Source organism: Argentina silus (assembly GCF_951799395.1).
Source record: "Argentina silus genome assembly, chromosome: 6".
In the NCBI taxonomy this organism is placed as follows: Eukaryota; Metazoa; Chordata; class Actinopteri; order Argentiniformes; family Argentinidae; genus Argentina; species Argentina silus.
The window spans coordinates 6,787,990-6,807,412 of record NC_139660.1 but is presented as its reverse complement, the minus strand read 5'-3'; the positions used below and the strand labels follow the sequence as shown (position 1 = coordinate 6,807,412).

The 19,423-nt window shown below is 43.4% G+C and overlaps 1 protein-coding gene across 1 annotated transcript; it reads left to right on the top strand.

Moving 5' to 3' along the window:
• The first annotated feature begins 11,838 nt into the window (after positions 1 to 11,838).
• klf2a (Kruppel like factor 2a) lies at positions 11,839 to 14,475 on the top strand. Its single transcript, XM_083671869.1, has 3 exons — positions 11,839 to 12,219; positions 12,454 to 13,399; positions 13,517 to 14,475. The coding sequence occupies exons 1-3, from the start codon at positions 12,142 to 12,144 to the stop codon at positions 13,690 to 13,692; spliced, it is 1,200 nt and encodes a 399-aa protein (XP_083527995.1). The 5' UTR covers positions 11,839 to 12,141; the 3' UTR covers positions 13,693 to 14,475.
• Positions 14,476 to 19,423: the final 4,948 nt, after the last annotated feature.

The following is a 19,423-nucleotide window of genomic DNA, read 5'->3' as shown; positions in this document are numbered from 1 at the left end:
CAGTCTCAGAATTGACACATTGACACTAATATGTAAAGTAGCTGCACTTTACTAATGGTAAGTTGCCAAAGGAAGGACATGTGCGTAAAGACTGTAGTACTTAGGCAGAGGACTCAAATGCACAACTCGGAAACAAAACATGAATCCAATAGAATGACTGCTTACACAGGTAAGCAGTCAATGGGTAGGCAGATAATCCAGGAAGGGGGTAGGCATAGCAGGGTTCTGTACACTGGTAGGCAGTTCAAAAAGGCAGGCAGATAATCCTATAACGGTTAGGCAAAAAGGCAAAGTCAGAAAACCAATCGTAGATCAAAAACCAGGAATACAGGTATACAAAATAGCTGGGACATATGACACGAAGGTACAAAGATGAAAGGGCACAGACACAGGGGAACACACAGACTAAATACACAGGGAAGGATGATGAGGAACAGGTGAAGCCAATCAGGGCGGGGTAGACAATCACACAGGTGGGAAACATACAAGGGCAGGTGGTGAAGTGTCTGAAACAAGAGACAAGGTGAGGAACACAGAAATAAACAGGAAACAATAAATGAATAACATGAAACAAAGACAAACATATACTAAGGAGCAGGGCGAAGCGTCACAATGTGTAAATGAAATAGCCCGAAAACATATGGCTAATTGACATCAAAGTATGTACAAATCTGTCTTTCTCTGGTAACACTAACTTTTCAACCCATTCCTGTTCCCTTATTTCTTTAACACAATGCTTTGTTGGGTGAACCTGTTGAACAGAGGGCAGGGGGGAGGGGGGAGAGGGGAGGGGGGAGAGGGGAGAGGGGGGCGGGGGGGGGGGGGGGTGGTCTTATGGAGTAAGACACACAAACATCCCATACCACAAAAAGAGACGCTTTCCTTTTCTTTTTTTCCTTGTCTCACCAACAAAGACAAACACAGACAGACAAACCTGCTACTTTACTGTGCCTGGTGATCATCTATGTAGCTACCAGTGCTCCAGTAGCCACTATTACAGTATGCCCAGTCCAAATGTTTCATGGCTCAAAAACAAAAACATGCCATTATGTGTGTGTGTGTGTGTGTGTGTGTGTGTGCGTGTGTGTGTGTGTGTGTGTGTGTGCGTGTCTGTTTGAAGCCCTGAAGCCACCCACCTGCTGCTCAGTCTGTTTTTATCCCCCTGTTTGGACTGTGAGGAGACCACCCTGGAAAAATCCCCATTTACACTTGCTCTCTCCACACCACAACATGGGACATTTCCTAACCTGTGGCCTTGGGCTAGGATATCCACTAAACACTCAATTACATGCAGTAAAAGGATGAGGGGTGAGTTTCCATTGAGCTTCATGGCACTGAGATCATCTCAAGTCTATTGTTGGCAATGCTGAAAGGATGATTCAGATTCACAAAAGCGTAATTGTCCCATATTAACACAATTGGTTTTGCAACCACTGTATACAAGTCATTGATTACACATTCACATTACAAAAATGAAATATAATCTTAGTTCTACAAGGCTCTTGAATAACTCAATACATTTTTGAAAAAGGTCTCCAAACTCACAGTTGGGCCTACTGCTATTTCGAAACTACTAGCAAACCGTACAAACCCCATACAAAAACACTCAATGGTGGTGAGAGTGGGTTTGTGGGTGAATACACTTCTAGGTATACTGTACATAACCTCAGCCATTGATGTACTGTTCATATGCTTCAATGAACTTAATCAATTGATTTTAGCGATCGATTCCAACTCTAGGTGAAGTTCATCTTAAGGTGTTTGTGTTAGTTTAAAGTAGCTTTATCTGTGTGTATTTGTAGTGAGCTATCTGGTAAACACATCTCCGCTTGTGAGCGGAGCATGTGTAGCGTTGGGCGTATGTCACACTAGCCACTGAGAAAAGCAAAGCTAAGTTCTGAAACCTTTTTGCGGTTTAAGAGACCACACATCCTCCTCCTGCAGCTGAGCTGCAGCAAACCTGGACACCCCATTACCAATGTGAAGAAGTAAAAAGCGATGCTACCGAAGCTGCGTGATCTGAGTGAGTATAGCTGTGTGTGTGTGTGTGTGTGTGTGTGTGTGTGTGTGTGTGTGTGTGTGTGTGTGTGTGTGTGTGTGTGAGTGTGTGTACACCGCAATACACATCTGGGGCTAACCACTCAAAGCGAAAAACACAGGTTTAACAAAAGAGTTTCTGTCGTTCATACATCTGACGTGTGCCCTGTCAACTGTCAAATTCATAGTAGGTTCCAATTGAATCCCCTGCAAGTGTTTTCACACTTTTTTCATGACACAGCACACCTTCACAGCCCATTTCTTCCTTTTAAGGCATGATAGATAATGCTCATGTAACGGTCGGTTGATGGGGGTACAATGAGTAAAATATCATTCCTAAATCACACCATCGACAAGATAATGTACTAAATACAAATACACAATGGACTGATGGTCTATAATGGAATATGAATATAATATGGAATGTATAGGCCCTGCATAGGACCCCATTACTACACCCCATTACTACACCCCAATACTACACCCCATTACTACACCCCAGCTGTTGCAGTGTGTGCAACAATTGGTGCTTCTTCACTCTCTGGGATAACTCACTCATCTCTCAACAACACAGCTCCAACTAGTGTATTAGTAATGGAATGATTAATCAATAAGCAGTGATTAATGTTTTATCCACCTCCACAAAGAAGTCTTTGTAACAGTCTAACCCTAACCCCAACCCTAACCCTAACCCTAACCCTTTTGAATGAATGAATTGTTACCCACTAAGTAGGTTGTGTTGCTATTGCGTTGGCTTGAACTCTGTAACTAACTGTTAGATTGCGAGGGAAAGAATATGAATAGGTCCTCTGTGGCTCAGTTGGTAGAGCATGGCGCTAACAACGCTTAGGTTGTGGGTTTGATTCCTGCTGGGACCATATATACTGAAATGTATGCACTCACTGTAATGTAAGTCAGCTAATGGCAATAATGGCATATATTATAAATGGCATATATTGAATAGGGATGGCACCTAAAGAGACAGAGACAGAGAGAGAAGAAGAAGAAAGAGGGAACATGTACAGCTCATCCACATGTGTCCAACAGCAGTATGTCTGGCCTTTTAAAACACTTTAACACTGGAAAAAGAACACCTCTGTGATCCCAGTATGCCAGAGAAGGGCAACATGAGGGAGGATTTTCCCCTGGTGTCCTCCAGGCAGGGCAGATGATCCTTCATCCCTCACCCCACCTGACCCCGGCAGACAGGGAGTACAGCCATCTCATTGGATACGGTCAGATGATAAAGGATGTTGATGTTCCATTGGGTTGTCCTTATTGGCTCTCACAATCCCTTGTCTTCACCAGGTGTTCATATTCCACCCGCCAAGTATTTGTAGGTAAAGAAGTAGGGTTTACTAATGAAACCTACATGACATACAGTATATGCCATTTAGCAGACACTTAGCAACTTTACCCTAACCCTAACCCTAACCCTAACTCAAAGCAACTTACAGTTCAGTAAGTGCATACATTTTTTTGTATATATGGTCCCAGGAGGAATCGACCCGACAACCTTTGCATAGCTAGCACCTTGCTCTGACAACTGAGCTACACAGGACCACATGATGACGTGCGGACACCTTTATCAGGGTTTGAATGACATTTTTATTTATTTATGGCATTTAGCAGACGCCTTTATCCAAAGCGACTTACAACAAATACATTTGTTTGAGTAAGTGAATAAGAATAAGAATGAGAGGAACAGTAAAAAACTGGGATTGAAATAGAATGGAACATAAAATTATGCCATCAAAAAACGATGAAACTCTGCTACTAGGGATTGGTGTTTTTCACTTTCGCCATAGCGATCACCAAGTGGATGTGTGTAGAGAAATTCCTCTTCCTCCAGCCCCAGGAATGCCTGCTTAATTTGTGGTCTGGTAACTTCAGTTTTTTAGGTGCATGAACGCCATCAAGTATTACAGGCAGGAATCGTACGATGGAGTTCAAAGGGGGAATAAAAACGAACCTGTGTTTGAGCCCGGGCTATAATATTTATACAGCTGGCACCGTTTAAGGCGACATGTTTCGAGTGTGTGCGAGTTTGTGGTGGGGAGTTGTGTATAAAGATCCTGCGGCCAGCTCGTGCTTTAGAAACTCAACTCTGCATTGTAACGAGTGGCTCTGTAATTCCCGTCTCCTAAATAAAAAGGAACGACTGTTTTTGGCGGATCATCCAGCAATCCTGTGGTTTCCAGACTTCATAACGTGGAGGGGGAATCTAGAAACGTTGAAATGACACAAACGCTGCCAGGTTCAACTCCAAAACCCTCTCAACTCAGCCTTATCATTGCTTATCCTAATGGTTGTTACTGGTTTGTTTTAAGCTGTTCAACCCCTTGTTCCTCTCTTGTACAATTAAGACCAGGTCCGCCCATAGTCTGTTGCTACATTTGGGTGTCCAAAACAAAGTGATTCAGTTATTGCCCTCTGGCTAAGTTCACTTTCTCCTTGACCTCAGCATCATGGGAGGCGACCCTGAACATGGAGGTATTGAGGATCTTTCTCTTTCATGTTGTTGAGATAATAACACTGTGGAGCAGCATTGCACTGCGTGATCACTTTGGGAGGAGGTCACACTATAAAGTGAAGAGATACTGACTCAGCCCAGCACACACACACACACACACACACACACACACACACACACACACACACACACTCGCACACACACACACACACTCACACACACACACACACACACACACACACGCTCACACACACACACACACACGCTCACACACACACAGACACACACACACACTCACACACACACACACACACACACACACGCACACACACACCACACTCACACACCACACTCACACACCACACGGCCCCCAGGCATGGCATCCCTGTTTGGGCTTGCGAAAGGGTTTCCTTTAACATGCCACAGCCCTGAAGAAGAAGTTGTTCCATGTACTGTTTTACATTGTTGACAGGCAACCTGAGAGAAAACAGAAGAAAACAGAGAGGAGTTTTGAAGTGTGTTTTCATTAATTGAACAGCAAGGCCCCTTTTTTACCTCGGGAGAATGAAAACAAGTCCAACAGCCAGCATTAATGTACATATGCAATGGCCCAACCGGACCTGTATGATTTGGAGTGTTAACAGCTAATAAATTGCCTTATTCTCCCCAGCGAATAACCGACCCAATCAGATCCACATGCCGACCCTAAAACATGCCAATCAGGGAATAGGGCGCTTTCGTGTTGTTCTGGCAAGTCCTGTTATTCAAGGGGAGAGGAGTGGGGCGGGGGGCGGTGGGCGGGGGGCAGGGGGCGGGGGGTGGGGAGCGGCGGTCTTAAAGGTGAGGGGGTCTCCTTAGTGTGCAGCAAAAACAGACCTCCAGTGTGGTGTTTATAAAAATGCCCCTAGTGTTTCACCTCAGTTCAAACCAGATACATGTTTTTGCTCATTCAGAGGTGCAACACACACACACACACACACACACACACACACACGTACACACCTCTGTCGGACATGTAAACCCTCAGTGAATGGACTATCCAATTATCTAGGCCTTGAATAAATGACCTCACACCTACTCACTGACTTGAGTGGCATAATCCTATAAAAGAAAACTCCCCTTTAAATCGTTAATACCCTCGATTGCTAACAGACGTGTTTATCCATGCAAAGTATCCCAACAGAGAGTAAAAGGCTTTATCTGACCAGAGAAATGACTAGGAAGTGTTAGGGCAGGTGATTCACTTAACAACATTTCCAGTTTCACAAATCTGCCCACATTAAAGCATAAATGAGCTGGTTCAACACAGTAATGCTCTTGGAGGCTAATAGAGAATGTTGTTTTTAAGTAACCTTTACTCTATGTTCAAGTGGTAAAGCCATCAACTGATCAATAACAGGCTTACTCAACGTACAGATTCTATGAAATCATAAACACAACTGTTGTGAACCGATTCAACATGCAGCACTACTATGTTTGGGATTCTCCCTTCTTCCCCATTCTATTACTGTGTGTCTCCCCGCTGTCCCAGTGTAACAGTAACATTGTAGGAATGTGTGTGTGCTGGCAGGTTGGAGCCCCCCGTGCATGACTGGTTCCCCCTGGGACAGAACAATGTAAACAACAGGAGCAGCCAGTCTCCCACTTATCTGTTCTGTGCCACTGTTTCAGACCAGGCTTCTCTCCTCTCCTCTCAGACACAGAGATACTTGAGGTGCAGCAGCACTTTCACAAGGTCTGGAATAGGCCCAGGTCTCAAAGACCCCCCCCCCCCATCTCTCTCTCTCTCTCTCTCTCTCTCTCTCTCTCTTTCTCTCTCTCTCTCTCCCCCCACCCACCCCCCTCTCTCTCTCCTTCTCTGTCAGACTCTGTACATGTGCCAGCCTTTTCTCTTTTTTTTTCATCCATTCCATCTCTCTCTTTTTTCATTTTTCTTTCCCCCCCCCTCCTCCTCTCGGAGCCTGGCCGTCTCAGCGCTATCGTTCCCTGATTCCCTTTGAATCGGCCCGCGTGTGAGCAGGAAACTGAGCCAAGCCGGCTTCCTGAGCGTCCCGGGGAGGAAACGCTGTAATAAGCGAGGGGTGTGTGTTTAAAAATAACCCGCCTATATAAGCTTAAGGCTGGAGCCCACTCACTCTCAAACTCTCACTCGCTCTCTCTCTCAGGCTCCGGCAGGGGCTCGCTGGCTGGCCCTCTCTCCCTCCACAGCGCTCTTCGTCTCCCTCTCCTGAAAGCACACACACACACACACACACACGGAAAAGCAGAGAGCCTTCCTGCCGTGCGGAGGGAAGGGGAGAAGGAGAGCAGGTGTTTCCAAGAACATTAACAAAGACATAAAGTATTCAATGTGGAGACCCGCTTTATCCAAACCAGGCATCCATGACTTCCAGAGAGAAAGTCATGCATGTTTTAAATAAGGAACCAAGACATTCACTCGAAACACATGATAAGGTCCTCAGATAAGCCCGGCATTCTTCTCTTCATACCCATCAATCATGACTTGCATAAGACAATAGAGCACATAATGATAAGTCTCCGGAGTGATAAGCATCTACACAAAATGTATTGGCATTATTCTCCTTCACTTTATGAGCCAACAATTACTTTACTCAGAAGACAAAAAGAGGCTGCTATGGATGTCTACATGTTTTGATAGACCTTCTATCTCTATGGTCTAGAGCTTCTAAACTGATAGGGATCTAGAACTCTTCAAAGATCTAGAACCTCTTTAGATAACCAGAGTTGTAAATCTAAAACCACGGCATGGGCACTGATTAGCACATGTGCAAGCCATCTAGCCTTAAAGAGGCTCTCCAAACCATTACTTACACATGGAAATCAGCTCTGACTCAAGTGACATCACACCAAATCACACTCCTCGGACATCTAGTGACGAGCAGAATGGTCCTGTTGGCTGCTGGAAGAGAGTGCCCGAGAGTATGGACGCAATTACCGAGGAGACGGCTGGACAGATGGAGGTGGTTCCGATAGTGGATACGCTATTTCACTTTAATGAACCACATCAGTTGGAAACACAACATTGAGCAGAGAAGAGATGGAACTCTCTCTCTCTCTCTCTCTCTCTCTCTCTCTCTCTCTCTCTCTCTTATGGGAAAAAGATTAATGTCTTCCACATTGGTCATATGACGGGCCAGGAAATTCCCCTTTATGCTAGAGTTGTAAAGCACATGCTGTAAGGTTCAGATCCATATGGCAACTGACTGGGAGACAGTGTTCAACATGCTATCCATTAATAACTAATACAAGAGACAGGTCTGGAGATGTGAGTTACAGAGTATTGGAATGTATGGGGTCATCTGTTACATAAAAATGCTTGGTGGAGTATGTATTCAGTCGTTTGTCAACTCGTGTACTGGCACAATTTGACATCCATGGATGCAGATACATTATGTGGAATGGCGGACTATTTCAATGGAAGTCACTTACAGCTAGTGCCAAACTAAGGTACCTGAATAAACATACTGAAACACAAGCGAAGGCACTGAGTAGTAATGAGTCAAATTCCTCATCTTAAACAAGAGTAATGTCCTCTGCTTTGGGAATAGCCTTATCTCCCTTTCTGGCTGGAGGCCAGGAGGCAAACCCTCAGGGCCTGTGAGTAGTTCATAGCTGATTAAAGGGGTAATCTGGGATTCAAACAACAGCAAAAAGACGTCACCCCCACCCCTTTTTTTTCGGAAACTGTTGAGGGATGGGGCTGGAGAAATCTAACCACTCTCAAATTCATAGACAGACCTATGGATGCAAGGATTGACCATCCATGAGATCAAAATTATAGTTTGAACCATGTGTTTCTTTATAATTACATTGTTTCCACACAATGGAGCTTATATTTTGGGTTGTGATGGGGTAAGACAGTTATATTCTATGTAAGTCCAGGAATTGATTTGCTTATCCCAGATTGCCCCTCTAACTGTTGATACCCGTGAACATTGAATTACTTCACTCATATGAGTGGCGTGTGTGTGATACCATAGTTCCATGCAGGTGGTAAGAGATCAAATGTCTGATTTGCCATATTACTATGGTAACAAGAGAATAAATACTATGACACATCCAGTAACAGGGGGTACTATTATAACAGCCGTCACGCTGCTGCAAACAGTATTGCTTCCTCGTACTCCAAGCTCACACGATTCTCAAACCTGTGTCCAACACGCGTGACTGAAATATCCAATGTTAACGCACCGAAAAGATAGCAAATTGATGGCACGGATGATGGGTATTTCAACTTGAGGAGTGAATTTACCATCTGAAACTGGTTACACTGCCTCCATAGCTATTTATCAGCAAAATAAACCAAATAGTTTACTGTGTGTGTGTGTGTGTGTGTGTGTGTGTGTGTGTGTGTGTGTGTGTGCGTGCGTGCGTGTGTGCGTGCGTGCGTGCGTGCGTGCATGCGTGCGTGCGTGTGTTGATACGTCTCATCACTGATGCTACTGTACACATCAATCTAACCAGTCACTACTATCAGTCACCAGTTGTAGGATACAGTAAAAGTCATCGACGGGGAGACGTGCAGTTTTCACCAACACTCTCTTACGCTTGAAACAATGTCTGGCCAGCGAACAAACCACGGTCCTTACGTCACCGCAGACTGAATCATCAAACAAAGGGAAATAGGGGTCATGGTTTACATGGCTTCAATACACTTACTAACGCTGCGGGGACTGGACATGAGGGGAAGGGAGGTATATGTGTTGATAGCTCCCTCCAGGTCTGTTGGGGCTCATTTTCACCCATTAAGTTCAGAGTTCCTGTCATATGTACTTGTGAAATTGTGATTTAACTGAAACATGTTGTACTTTCACCCCCAAGTGAAGCTCCAGATGAGTCAAACGATGTTTCAAACCTCAAGTTGGCTTTAAGCAATGTAGCGCCCGTAAGGAATTAGGGAAGTAGCCTAAACTACCACTACGGTTATAACCTCTTGACCCTTGAATGACTGGATAGGTATAATGACTGATCATTACAATGAGCCTGTCCTCCGATATCTACCTCCACCAGCCTCCCCTGATGGGTATCATTGAGATGGCGAAAATGTCACCTATATATATAGTCCTAAGGGCAGGTAAGAGCCACCATCTTGCTCACCAATCCGATTCAAAATTGTCAAGATAATACTGCACTCTCAAATAAAGGTATTATGAAGCCCATAGGCAATAAACCTGATCTTCATTCACCATCAAAGAGATATTTAAAAATGTAAATCAAATTCCATTAAATATACACTAAAAGATCCTTGTCTGTCTATTCAAGTGCAATGGATTGACACTGTACATATTCTCATGCAGGTAAGGCTTTTAATAGCTTAATTATAGGCCTAGTTATGAAACTTACTAATGATAATGGAATGACACTAGTTTAGTATTCAGCTTCCAAACCACATATACGCACATCTATTATCCAGGCCAATAATTATTCTACAGATGAATGTGTGGCAACTTAAGGACAGAAAACAAATGCCACACCCTTTGTACAACATATAATTCATTGTACAAGCTGCTTCTCCCACATGCTGCATGATAAGAGAGAGAATAACATATCCAATGATCAGATCGTATATATTTATGTTTTTTTTGTTTGTTTGCCCACTTTATAGAAATTTTCATTTTGAAACCATAGTTGATTCAAAAGTAGGGCTTTTAAACTGAAATCCAGTCATATATTGGTACTGACGCTGGTTGGTTAGGGTTAGGGTTAGGGTTAATTTTCTTGAGAACATTTTTCTAATAGACATTTCCAAAGTGCCAATGCTTTGCTATTTTAATCGAGCCATGATAGATAAACAGCCAAATAAAACTTTATTGGCAGTGGTTACTACAGTAGCCGTAGACTTCATGGCATCGGAATTACCATATTTGGTTGAGTGACTATCTACTGAGATTAATCATTATATAGTGTTTACGATCACTAGAGGATGGGGTTATGTAAGTGGTGACATGGCGGGCGGCCTATGTCAATGCCCTTCCACACAGATCAACGAGCAGGTCAGAATCCTGAAAGTTTTGAAAAGTGAGCAGAGTTTTGCATTTAACAGAAATAGAAAGAAAGTCACTTCAGTCCATCCATTGTGATAAAGGAATGTATAGCATCGTCCTGATACACGGTGCAGGTGCAGGTTTGTGCATGGTTTATTTGACATGGCACAAGATGAGGAAAATCACCTTTTGATTGGCAGGTTTGGCCAACACGTGCCTATGCCATACTCAGCACATATAATGATGATACGCTTGGTATTATAGGCCTCTAAATCGTTTAAAAAAAAGAGAGAAAATCCGCTTCTTGCTTAGGGCTGTTGGCGAAACTGGTGCAAGTCACCCGAGAGCAATGTGAATACGACGCTGGACAATTCAAGCTCAGCACCCGCTCATTCAGACTCATTATTTGCACTTGAATAGAGCTTCATAGACGTTAAACGCTTTAATAGCGCGTGTTTAGGGGGAGCGTTTGAAGAGGTGAAAAGAGTCAGATGTACCTGGCGCCTGTTGGCTGCATCGTTTTGAAAAGCCTGCTGCGCTGGATAACTGCGAGGAGGAGGAGGAAGATGATGATGATACTCCGACCTGCAGTAAAATTTTGAGTCGAGTAGCATGGTCATGTGATCTTCCAAAGTAAGAATGTTGTACGGTATACATAAACGTAAATCCTTACCGATTTGAAAGACTATTGGTAATTTGATCGTAAAAATAAAATAAAATGGTGCAATATTATTTTCCAAAACACAGCATACGGTTCTCTACCTCTCTTTCGATATCAGGTGTATTCGATTAGATTAAAAGTTTATGGGGCATGTTTTGCCAGCTTTATATGTAGACTCACTGAAGCATATTTCCCTCCGGACCATATAATGAACACTTTTTTGTTTTGTTTTACCAAATGCTGTACAACACTCCTTTTCCATCCTACGCCTTTGGTATACTTCTTATATGGTAGATAACCTCTCTGGAGATAAAACATTTTCCTTATTTGACATGAAGAATATAATTGGAATGACAGGCAACATCATTGATTTCATATTACAGATATGGATCATATAGAGGGGAAATATACCGGGCTATCCAAATGCGTAATCTGTGAAAACATTCTCACTCTGTGCGTGCGTGCACCTCTCGGTGTCGTTACCATATTTATGTCATAACAACGTGTTAATTGCTTACTAGATTATTTTCTGAAGGGGCGGTGGCCAAACTTGTTAAACGCGTTTCTATGACTCCGGGGCAGGAGGGGCTTGTACAGAGGGAGCTTCCAAAAGGTTTAAGAGGCTCGCACCAGCAGCTCAGGAGGGAAAGCAAAGACTGCAGCTCTCGCTGGGAACAAGGCTTTATATACCAGGGCTAAATTTAGTAGTTTTTTTCTGTGCGTGTTTCCCGTTTCCTCAGCTTCGTACAATTGGTCCAGCTTTTAGCTACAATATTTATAAGGTAGGAACTCCTACCAATCAAACTTGCATATGACTTTGAAAACTACTTCATAAGTGCAGGAGAAGTAGTGGTTTACTACTACAAATAGTTTCACGGCTGGACTCTACATCGCTTCTTTGCTGATATTCAAGACAGAGAAAAAGTTTTTTATTCAAGAGAAAAGCTTTTTTGCCATTACAACATATGGAAATGGCCTCAAGCGGGACCATTTTACCATCAATCTCCACATTTGCGAATCAAAAGGAAAAATGCTGGGAAAATGTAAGTGTAGTGTATTTATATATATATATATATATTGCTCAGGGGTCTTATTTGCTTCAGGTGTGAAACAATATGTAGCATATTTTCTTACTGTAACTTTTTTTTAATCAAATCCTCATTATGTATAATGTAGCATACTAAATGTGTTTAATGCATCTAAAGTTCATGTGCCATTTGATTGTAGCCTAGCTTGTTTTTTTTCTTTTCACTAAACTGGCATTTCTTATATTGCAGAGGTGGAAGAACGATATGGACAGGTCGGTGCATTCCAGCTGCGCTGTGGCTGATGTTGCGCAGGGCATGGACCACTGCCTGGGCAGAAAAGACGAAGAGGAACTCGGAAAGTTCTTGGATCTGGAGTTTATTCTCTCTAACACCACTGGCACAGAAAGCAGCCCGTCTTCCGGGACGGGAGTCGGGGGCGACTACAGGCTAGCGGACCCGGGCAATATGTACCACACCGGAATGCCCCAGTCGACCTACACCGTGCCCGAGATGAGCAGCCCGCCTCCACCGTACAACAGCTTGATGGCCGAGCTGTTGCGCTCCGAGGTGGACACCAGCTTCTGCCATCAGCTCTCCGGTAACAACATTCACGGGAGATTCCTCGTCACCTCATCGGCTTTCCCAAACCAGGACTTTGTAGACAACATCAAGGTCGAACCCTCCATGGACAGTTACGGACCTGTTATGGGCATGGTCCCGCAGAGCTGCCCAAAGATCAAGCAGGAGGGGAACGTTTCGTGCATGATGTCCTTCGAGCAGCCGAGACTAGCCAACTCTCCGCAGGCAGCGGGGAACATGACACCGCCTCTCAGCCCCGATGACCTGATGAGCTCCGAGTGTCAGACCCAGATGTGCCACTCCATTACTTTCCCCCAGAGCTACCGCTCCGCAGCGGGCTACCCGCACTCCCACCCACCCCCTCAGATGCAGCACCCGTACCAGGGCGCACACCAGTTCGGCATGTACGAAGACGCGCTGGGAATGCAGCCTACCAACCAAAGAGTGCTGCTCACTCCTCCGTCTTCTCCTCTGGAGATGATGGACACAAAGCCAAAGAGGGGTCGGCGGTCCTGGCCGAGGAAGCGGACAGCGTCTCACACATGCACTTTCGCTGGATGTGGCAAAACCTACACCAAGAGCTCGCACTTGAAAGCGCACCACAGAACGCATACCGGTAAGGCGCACTCCTGTCTCTCTGTATTAATGTTTGCTGTAAAGTCGAAATGTTTGTCTCTGTGTAAGAATGTGTTTGCTGTCAATACTCATGTTTCTTCTTGTTTTCTCTCATCAGGCGAGAAACCATACCATTGCAGTTGGGAGGGTTGTGGCTGGAAATTCGCCCGCAGCGACGAGCTGACGCGCCATTTCCGCAAGCACACTGGCCACCGACCGTTCCAGTGCCATTTGTGCGAGCGCGCCTTCTCTCGGTCCGACCACCTCGCGCTGCACATGAAGCGACACATGTGAGAAATCACATACGATTGAGGACTATGCAAAACGATCCAAAACAACATCCAGAAAGATGTCTCCAAAATATGTATTTTTTATTTGTTTGTTTATTTAAAAGTTTGGAACAAGAAAACAGCATGAGAACATGGTCAGACTTGACAAAATTGTACAATTCTATATGCAAATACTATTTTGAAACATGTAGCTGGTACTACTTTGTTTTTCATCAGATGATATTTGTAAAAAGGCTTTAAAAAGTGCATTACATGACGTTGGCTATTGTGAATACAGGTCAACATATCAGGCTGGCCCTACAATACACCTCTGACACAACTGGAATCATCAGACAATATACTGAAGAACATTGTTTTACCATCATGTATTTTGGTAGTCACCACAGTGCCTTCTATAACATTTAAGTATCCTACGAGTGCCATATTTTCTACTGGCTAAAAATGCAAAGTTTATATATGTGTTATAACTGTAAACAGGACATGAAATAAGCTTTTAAGACAATGTTTTGATCTAAAACTGCCTTTCAGTCTTTCTCCAGAGGCTTGAATTGAATGTTCTGTGTGTGCATTTATCTGTTGAATAACATTTTGAAGTCAGGGTCTTTCTAGTCTTAAGAGTGCATGCCAGACTGTCCATCTCAACGTGACACGATTGTCAAAGGGCTAAATGTCTTTTGCATTAAGACTTGTTGTTCTGTTTTGTGAGTAAGTGTATTATTGCCTTGTAAATATCGTTTTATATAATGTAAATAGTTTATTTTAATGTACATATTAAACTAATTGAACAACATAATTCTTGACTCTTAGTATAATTCTCTTTGGGAGGGTTGTTGCATCTGCTAAGGGATCTTAAGAAAGGAAAATGGAGCTAGCATGCCATCTGTGTAGTGTCACACCAAGTACTGTAACATTATTATAGAAATATTATACGCCTGTCCCTTCACATCAACCATCTGAGCAGGACCTATGGCCTACTATCCTATACTGCAGATCAGGTTTAACAAGTTTACGATATGAATGTGAATGCAATGTTTTCCAGCTGTGGGGGGAACTACTGCCAGAGTCCTGTGGCCCGGCCTATAAATACAAACATTACATTTATGTAATTACAGAGACTGAATATAGATAGGCCGTGCACAGGGACAGGGGCACACCACAGAGAGAATCCCTGCCTCAGTGAGGAGACCCGGAAAGATTGAAAGTTCAGTAGGGATGAGAAGTGAAGGGAGACTCACAAGAAGGTAATGTATCAATAGTCTGATTCTGGATTGTGGATTCTTGAGTCCAGCTATTCTACCAAAGATTTCAGGAACTTGCTGTTTCAGAAACCCTGGGTGCGGATCTATTGTTTCATATTCTAAAATGGTTGATATCAAGCTATAGGCCAATTGCAAAAAACAGGCTTGGGGTACATTAGGGTAATGTTAGGGTAAGCATCAGGGTACTTTTTGAAAGGTACAAGTTCATCTTAGGTCTGTATCCAACAACAACCACCTCCACTCTGTAAGGGGACAGATAGAATCACATGGAGAGTCTTAAAGTACAACAACATTTCTACCCATAATACATCTCTTAATCAGAGACATTCAGCCTGCTTGTATACTTCTGTCAGATGACTGCATTCCTGAACAATAAAAAGTGTAGCTGACTTCAGAATAAACTCCTCTTGAGTGTGTTATGGGCCTAATTATGTCCTTCAGCTTTGTGTAAGAGTAAAAACAGGCAGAGAAAGGGGGGGTGGTGATGTAGGGGCCACCCACAGTGACTATTATACAGTACATTGACACTATAGGGAACTATAAAAGTGGACCTTTTCTAAACTGTTACAGTTTAAAGGGACTGCCACATCTTCAGGGTAGTGGGTACCCCCACAGTGTAGTGAAAACAGGAAGCATAACCATCTCTATGAATAGACCATTTACTCAAGTGAAAAATCAAACATTCTCATATCACTTTTTTGTTCTATATGTAATAATAGCCACTAAAAGTGAACGTGGGAAGCGTGAACCGTGAGTTTGGATTCAGAGGGTAACTTTGGTTTGATATGATTGAAGTAGTCTGTCATCCCTGCAACCAGGTGTGTGTACACAATTCAGATCTTTTCATTTATATCTTCATATCCGGCTTCCTCTATAGATTATGGTGATCAATTTACTTTACCTTATTTTTACCTCTATATCATATCCCAAAATGAGATGCGCTGCATTGTAGTGCAGAGCAATCTCCGATTTAAGGGATGAAGTTTATTTTCATTTGTTATTTGATCCACATCTGAATGGCAACAGTGCACTGGCTGGCTCAATGCCATGGAGCACCTGAAACTAGTGGAGATAAAATATCTAGTGGAGATAAAAATCAAAGACCATTTACAGAGCCAAGAGGCATGGATGCCTGTTTTATTCAGTTTACGGCTGAAGTTAGGGCCTAACAGTAAATCTAACAGTGACAGGACTGATCCTAAAGGTCACAGGGGGTGATTATGGTGGTTTGGGGACTAATATTTATATGACAGCAGCATCTTATAGAGATCCCTGTAGGTTACCTGAAAATAAAGGTTATTTCAAGAAGTCATTTTGATCTAGGGTAATATCTAAGATCAGCTTGTTATCCAAACGTTAACCATAAGGTAGAATAACCCCAAACTGACCCAAGATCAGAGTCTAGGGGTACCTACCCTTCAATGTTGTCAAATATTTTACATGTTGATATTCTCTCATGTTGAGTGCACATTTGTCTGAGGTGAGCACTTTATGTCATTCTTCCAGGCCAGATAAAATTGCTATAAACATTGCTGGCTGCATTTGCTTTCAATTTGTCAACCAGAAACTCCACACACAGTATGTCCAAAAGTAACAGCATCTTTTCTTACTGCTCCACAGGGACTGTTACATAAAAGGCAATAAAGCAGAGAGGGCATGGAGAGGCAGGCTTTTTAAAGCTCATATTGTAAAGCTCTACAAGCAAGGGACATGGTCGAGTTTTATATGAAATCCCTGAAACAGGCAAGGGAGCATTCAGTGTTGTTAGTGGAAATTAAAGGGGGCAGTTCAGTGTGTGTGTGTGTGTGTGTGTGTGTGTGTGTGTGTGTGTGTGTGTGTGTGTGTGTGTGTGTGTAGATCACTATCACAGCAGCATTAGCGGCTGTATAAACGTATACTGTAGGCCTCTGTTTGCTTGGAGCTATGATTCAACTTCTATCCACTCCACCACTTATGTCATCCAGTACAGTTGCCAGTAGAAAGCACACGGGCTCCGTCCCGCTAACTAATGCCCAAACCTCATACAATAACCTTACAACAATGAAATGTACTCGTCAACATTCTACACAGTAACCTAATTTTCTGTTTTAATTTGGAGCCTCTGTTATCGAAACACTGCCTCCGTTTAATGGAGTCTACACTATCTACAAAGCCAGAAAGTAGCCTATCGTAGAGGGTTCCGAGACCTTCAGGAAGCCAACAGCCATGTGGAATGTGGAAACAAGTGGGAATGGCATGGGATGAGTATGCCATCTACTGGAATAGTTTTGGAAGCTCCTCTATGGGAAACACCCATCAGGTCAATAGGATTACAGTAACATACGCCATTTAGCTGACACTCTTATCCAAAGCAACTTACATTGCAGTGAGTGCATACATTTCAGTATATATGGTCACAGCAGGAATCAAACCCACAACCTAAGCATTGTTAGCACCATGCTCTACCAACTGAGACACAGAGGACCACAACAGTGGACTGGCAAAGAGACGTGCCTTTGCTGAGTGCAACGGTGCTTTCCTAAAAGTCAAATCATATGACGGGTCACCTTTCTATGCACTTGTAGTGAAACATAGGCCAACAGACTTTTTGAAATTCACTTGGTACACTGATACTGTTACTGTATATCATGTTCATAGACACATGTTGATGTCTCTGCTTGGAGAAACACATTAGGGGTAAGTGAAACAAAACATCCATTCATTCATTCAAAGATAAACGTCTAGAGTGGATATATCAACTAGATGGCCAACATTTCCCACTGCTCCGGCTGTAGTATTGCTGTGTATACCACACTAGAGATTTCTTCAAGATAAGCCCCCCAACAGCTAAATGGTGAATTACATGGAGTGACAGAGTTCCAGAGCGGGTCCATCTGGATTATTTTAGCCAGCATTCCTCCCCTGACAGTCAGCTCTGTTGGAAAACATGAACATTTCTTCTCGTCTGTACCACAACCTCCCTGGGGCAGCCCTGCTCTAGAGAAAGCCCCACTCCCTCCCTCCATCCCTCCTTGCCCCTCCTCCCCCTCACTCACACACCTGATTAAATACACTGCACCAAGCTGACTGTGCTTGGTTGGTTATATGTAGGCTATTAAGCATGGCAGATTGGTTACAGAAGAGCTTCTCTTGACTTGTTTTTGTAGCTCATTTCTAGGTCTTGGAGCTGGGCTGAAAAACACCAAGGCCCCCAGCTAGCTAGCTGTCAGAGTGGGGCTCCCTGTGTATGGGCCCAGCAGGGTTGATGCAGCCAGGAGATCCCCTTACAGATAGCCCTGATGGCTACGGATCCCCAACTCCCCACTGGGAATTGGTGTGTGTGTGTGTGTGTGTGTGTGTGTGTGTGTGTGTGTGTGTGTGTGTGTGTGTGTGTGTACGCACATGTGGAGTTTGCATTCTCCAACATCATGAAACATTAAACAACCATCCTGCGCCTCCTCCGTCCACCCCCCTTACACCTCCGGCACACACGTGCACGCACACACGCACACGCACACACGCAGCATCCACAAACACACGTGCGCACACACACACATAAACACACACACACACACACACACACACACACGAAGGAAGGGATATCCTGTGTGTGTGATTATTTCCAGGAATCTCCTCTCTCTGAAAAAGTGGGTGGTGGTCCTGTTTTCCTGGTAAAAACACTGGTGTTGAGAGGTACAGCTTGTGACATGCCTGGAGAAACCTCTAATGCTCATATGTCAAGTGTCTGCTGTCTCTGACTACATACCAGTTCAATCATTCACCCTGACAAGATAAATGACTAGAGTGGAGTTTTTTTTAATCATAAATACCTTGAAAAAGAATGCCTAAATAAGAACATAAACATTGAGTGTAATTGGTGCGGCGTGCGTATCTTCCAGTCTTCCTGACCCATTTCCAATGGCCATTTCATTTCCACTCCTCCATTAACGTAAGGTAAATAAAAACGTACCTAGGAATTTCCTGTTATTTCATACGGAGACAGTTAACATTCCCCCAACACGGGATTGCTTGGGTTTCAAGTAATATGTCCAGAAAATGAGTGGTGTGTTGACACAGAATTATTTTTGCAATTTGCAGCTGTATCCTTGAAATATAGACGCCTGTAATTCTCAGCACATTTAGCTGGTGTTGCATTCTGGCTGCAGGTCTGGCATGTGAGGGATTATCAATGAGCATGTTGTCTGAAAGTTTGAATGTACTACTGTATATTTACAGGTTTGAGGAGGTCTAATTCAAAAGTTCAGTGTATGAGCAACAATACATCAACTATAAATCGGTTGTAGATTCAAATGCCTTATGCTAATCATAACTGAGTTTAGGCTGAGGTATCATTTTGTCCATTTATATTGTTACTGTGACTTATCATATGATATTCCCTTTAGCAATGATACATGAAATTTGCTGAATCACAGTGAACTGTTATTGTATATTATAAATCCTGTAGGCCTACTCTCTGAACCTCTAACACACATCCTG

Excerpts from the sequence above, each read along its gene's own strand:
- klf2a (XM_083671869.1), top strand. The coding sequence starts at position 12,142 with ATGGAAATGGCCTCAAGCGGGACCATTTTACCATCAATCTCCACATTT. Across the intron at positions 12,220-12,453 it reads AGGAAAAATGCTGGGAAAAT|AGGTGGAAGAACGATATGGA; the intron begins GTAAGTGTAGTG and ends CTTATATTGCAG. Across the intron at positions 13,400-13,516 it reads GCACCACAGAACGCATACCG|GCGAGAAACCATACCATTGC; the intron begins GTAAGGCGCACT and ends TTCTCTCATCAG.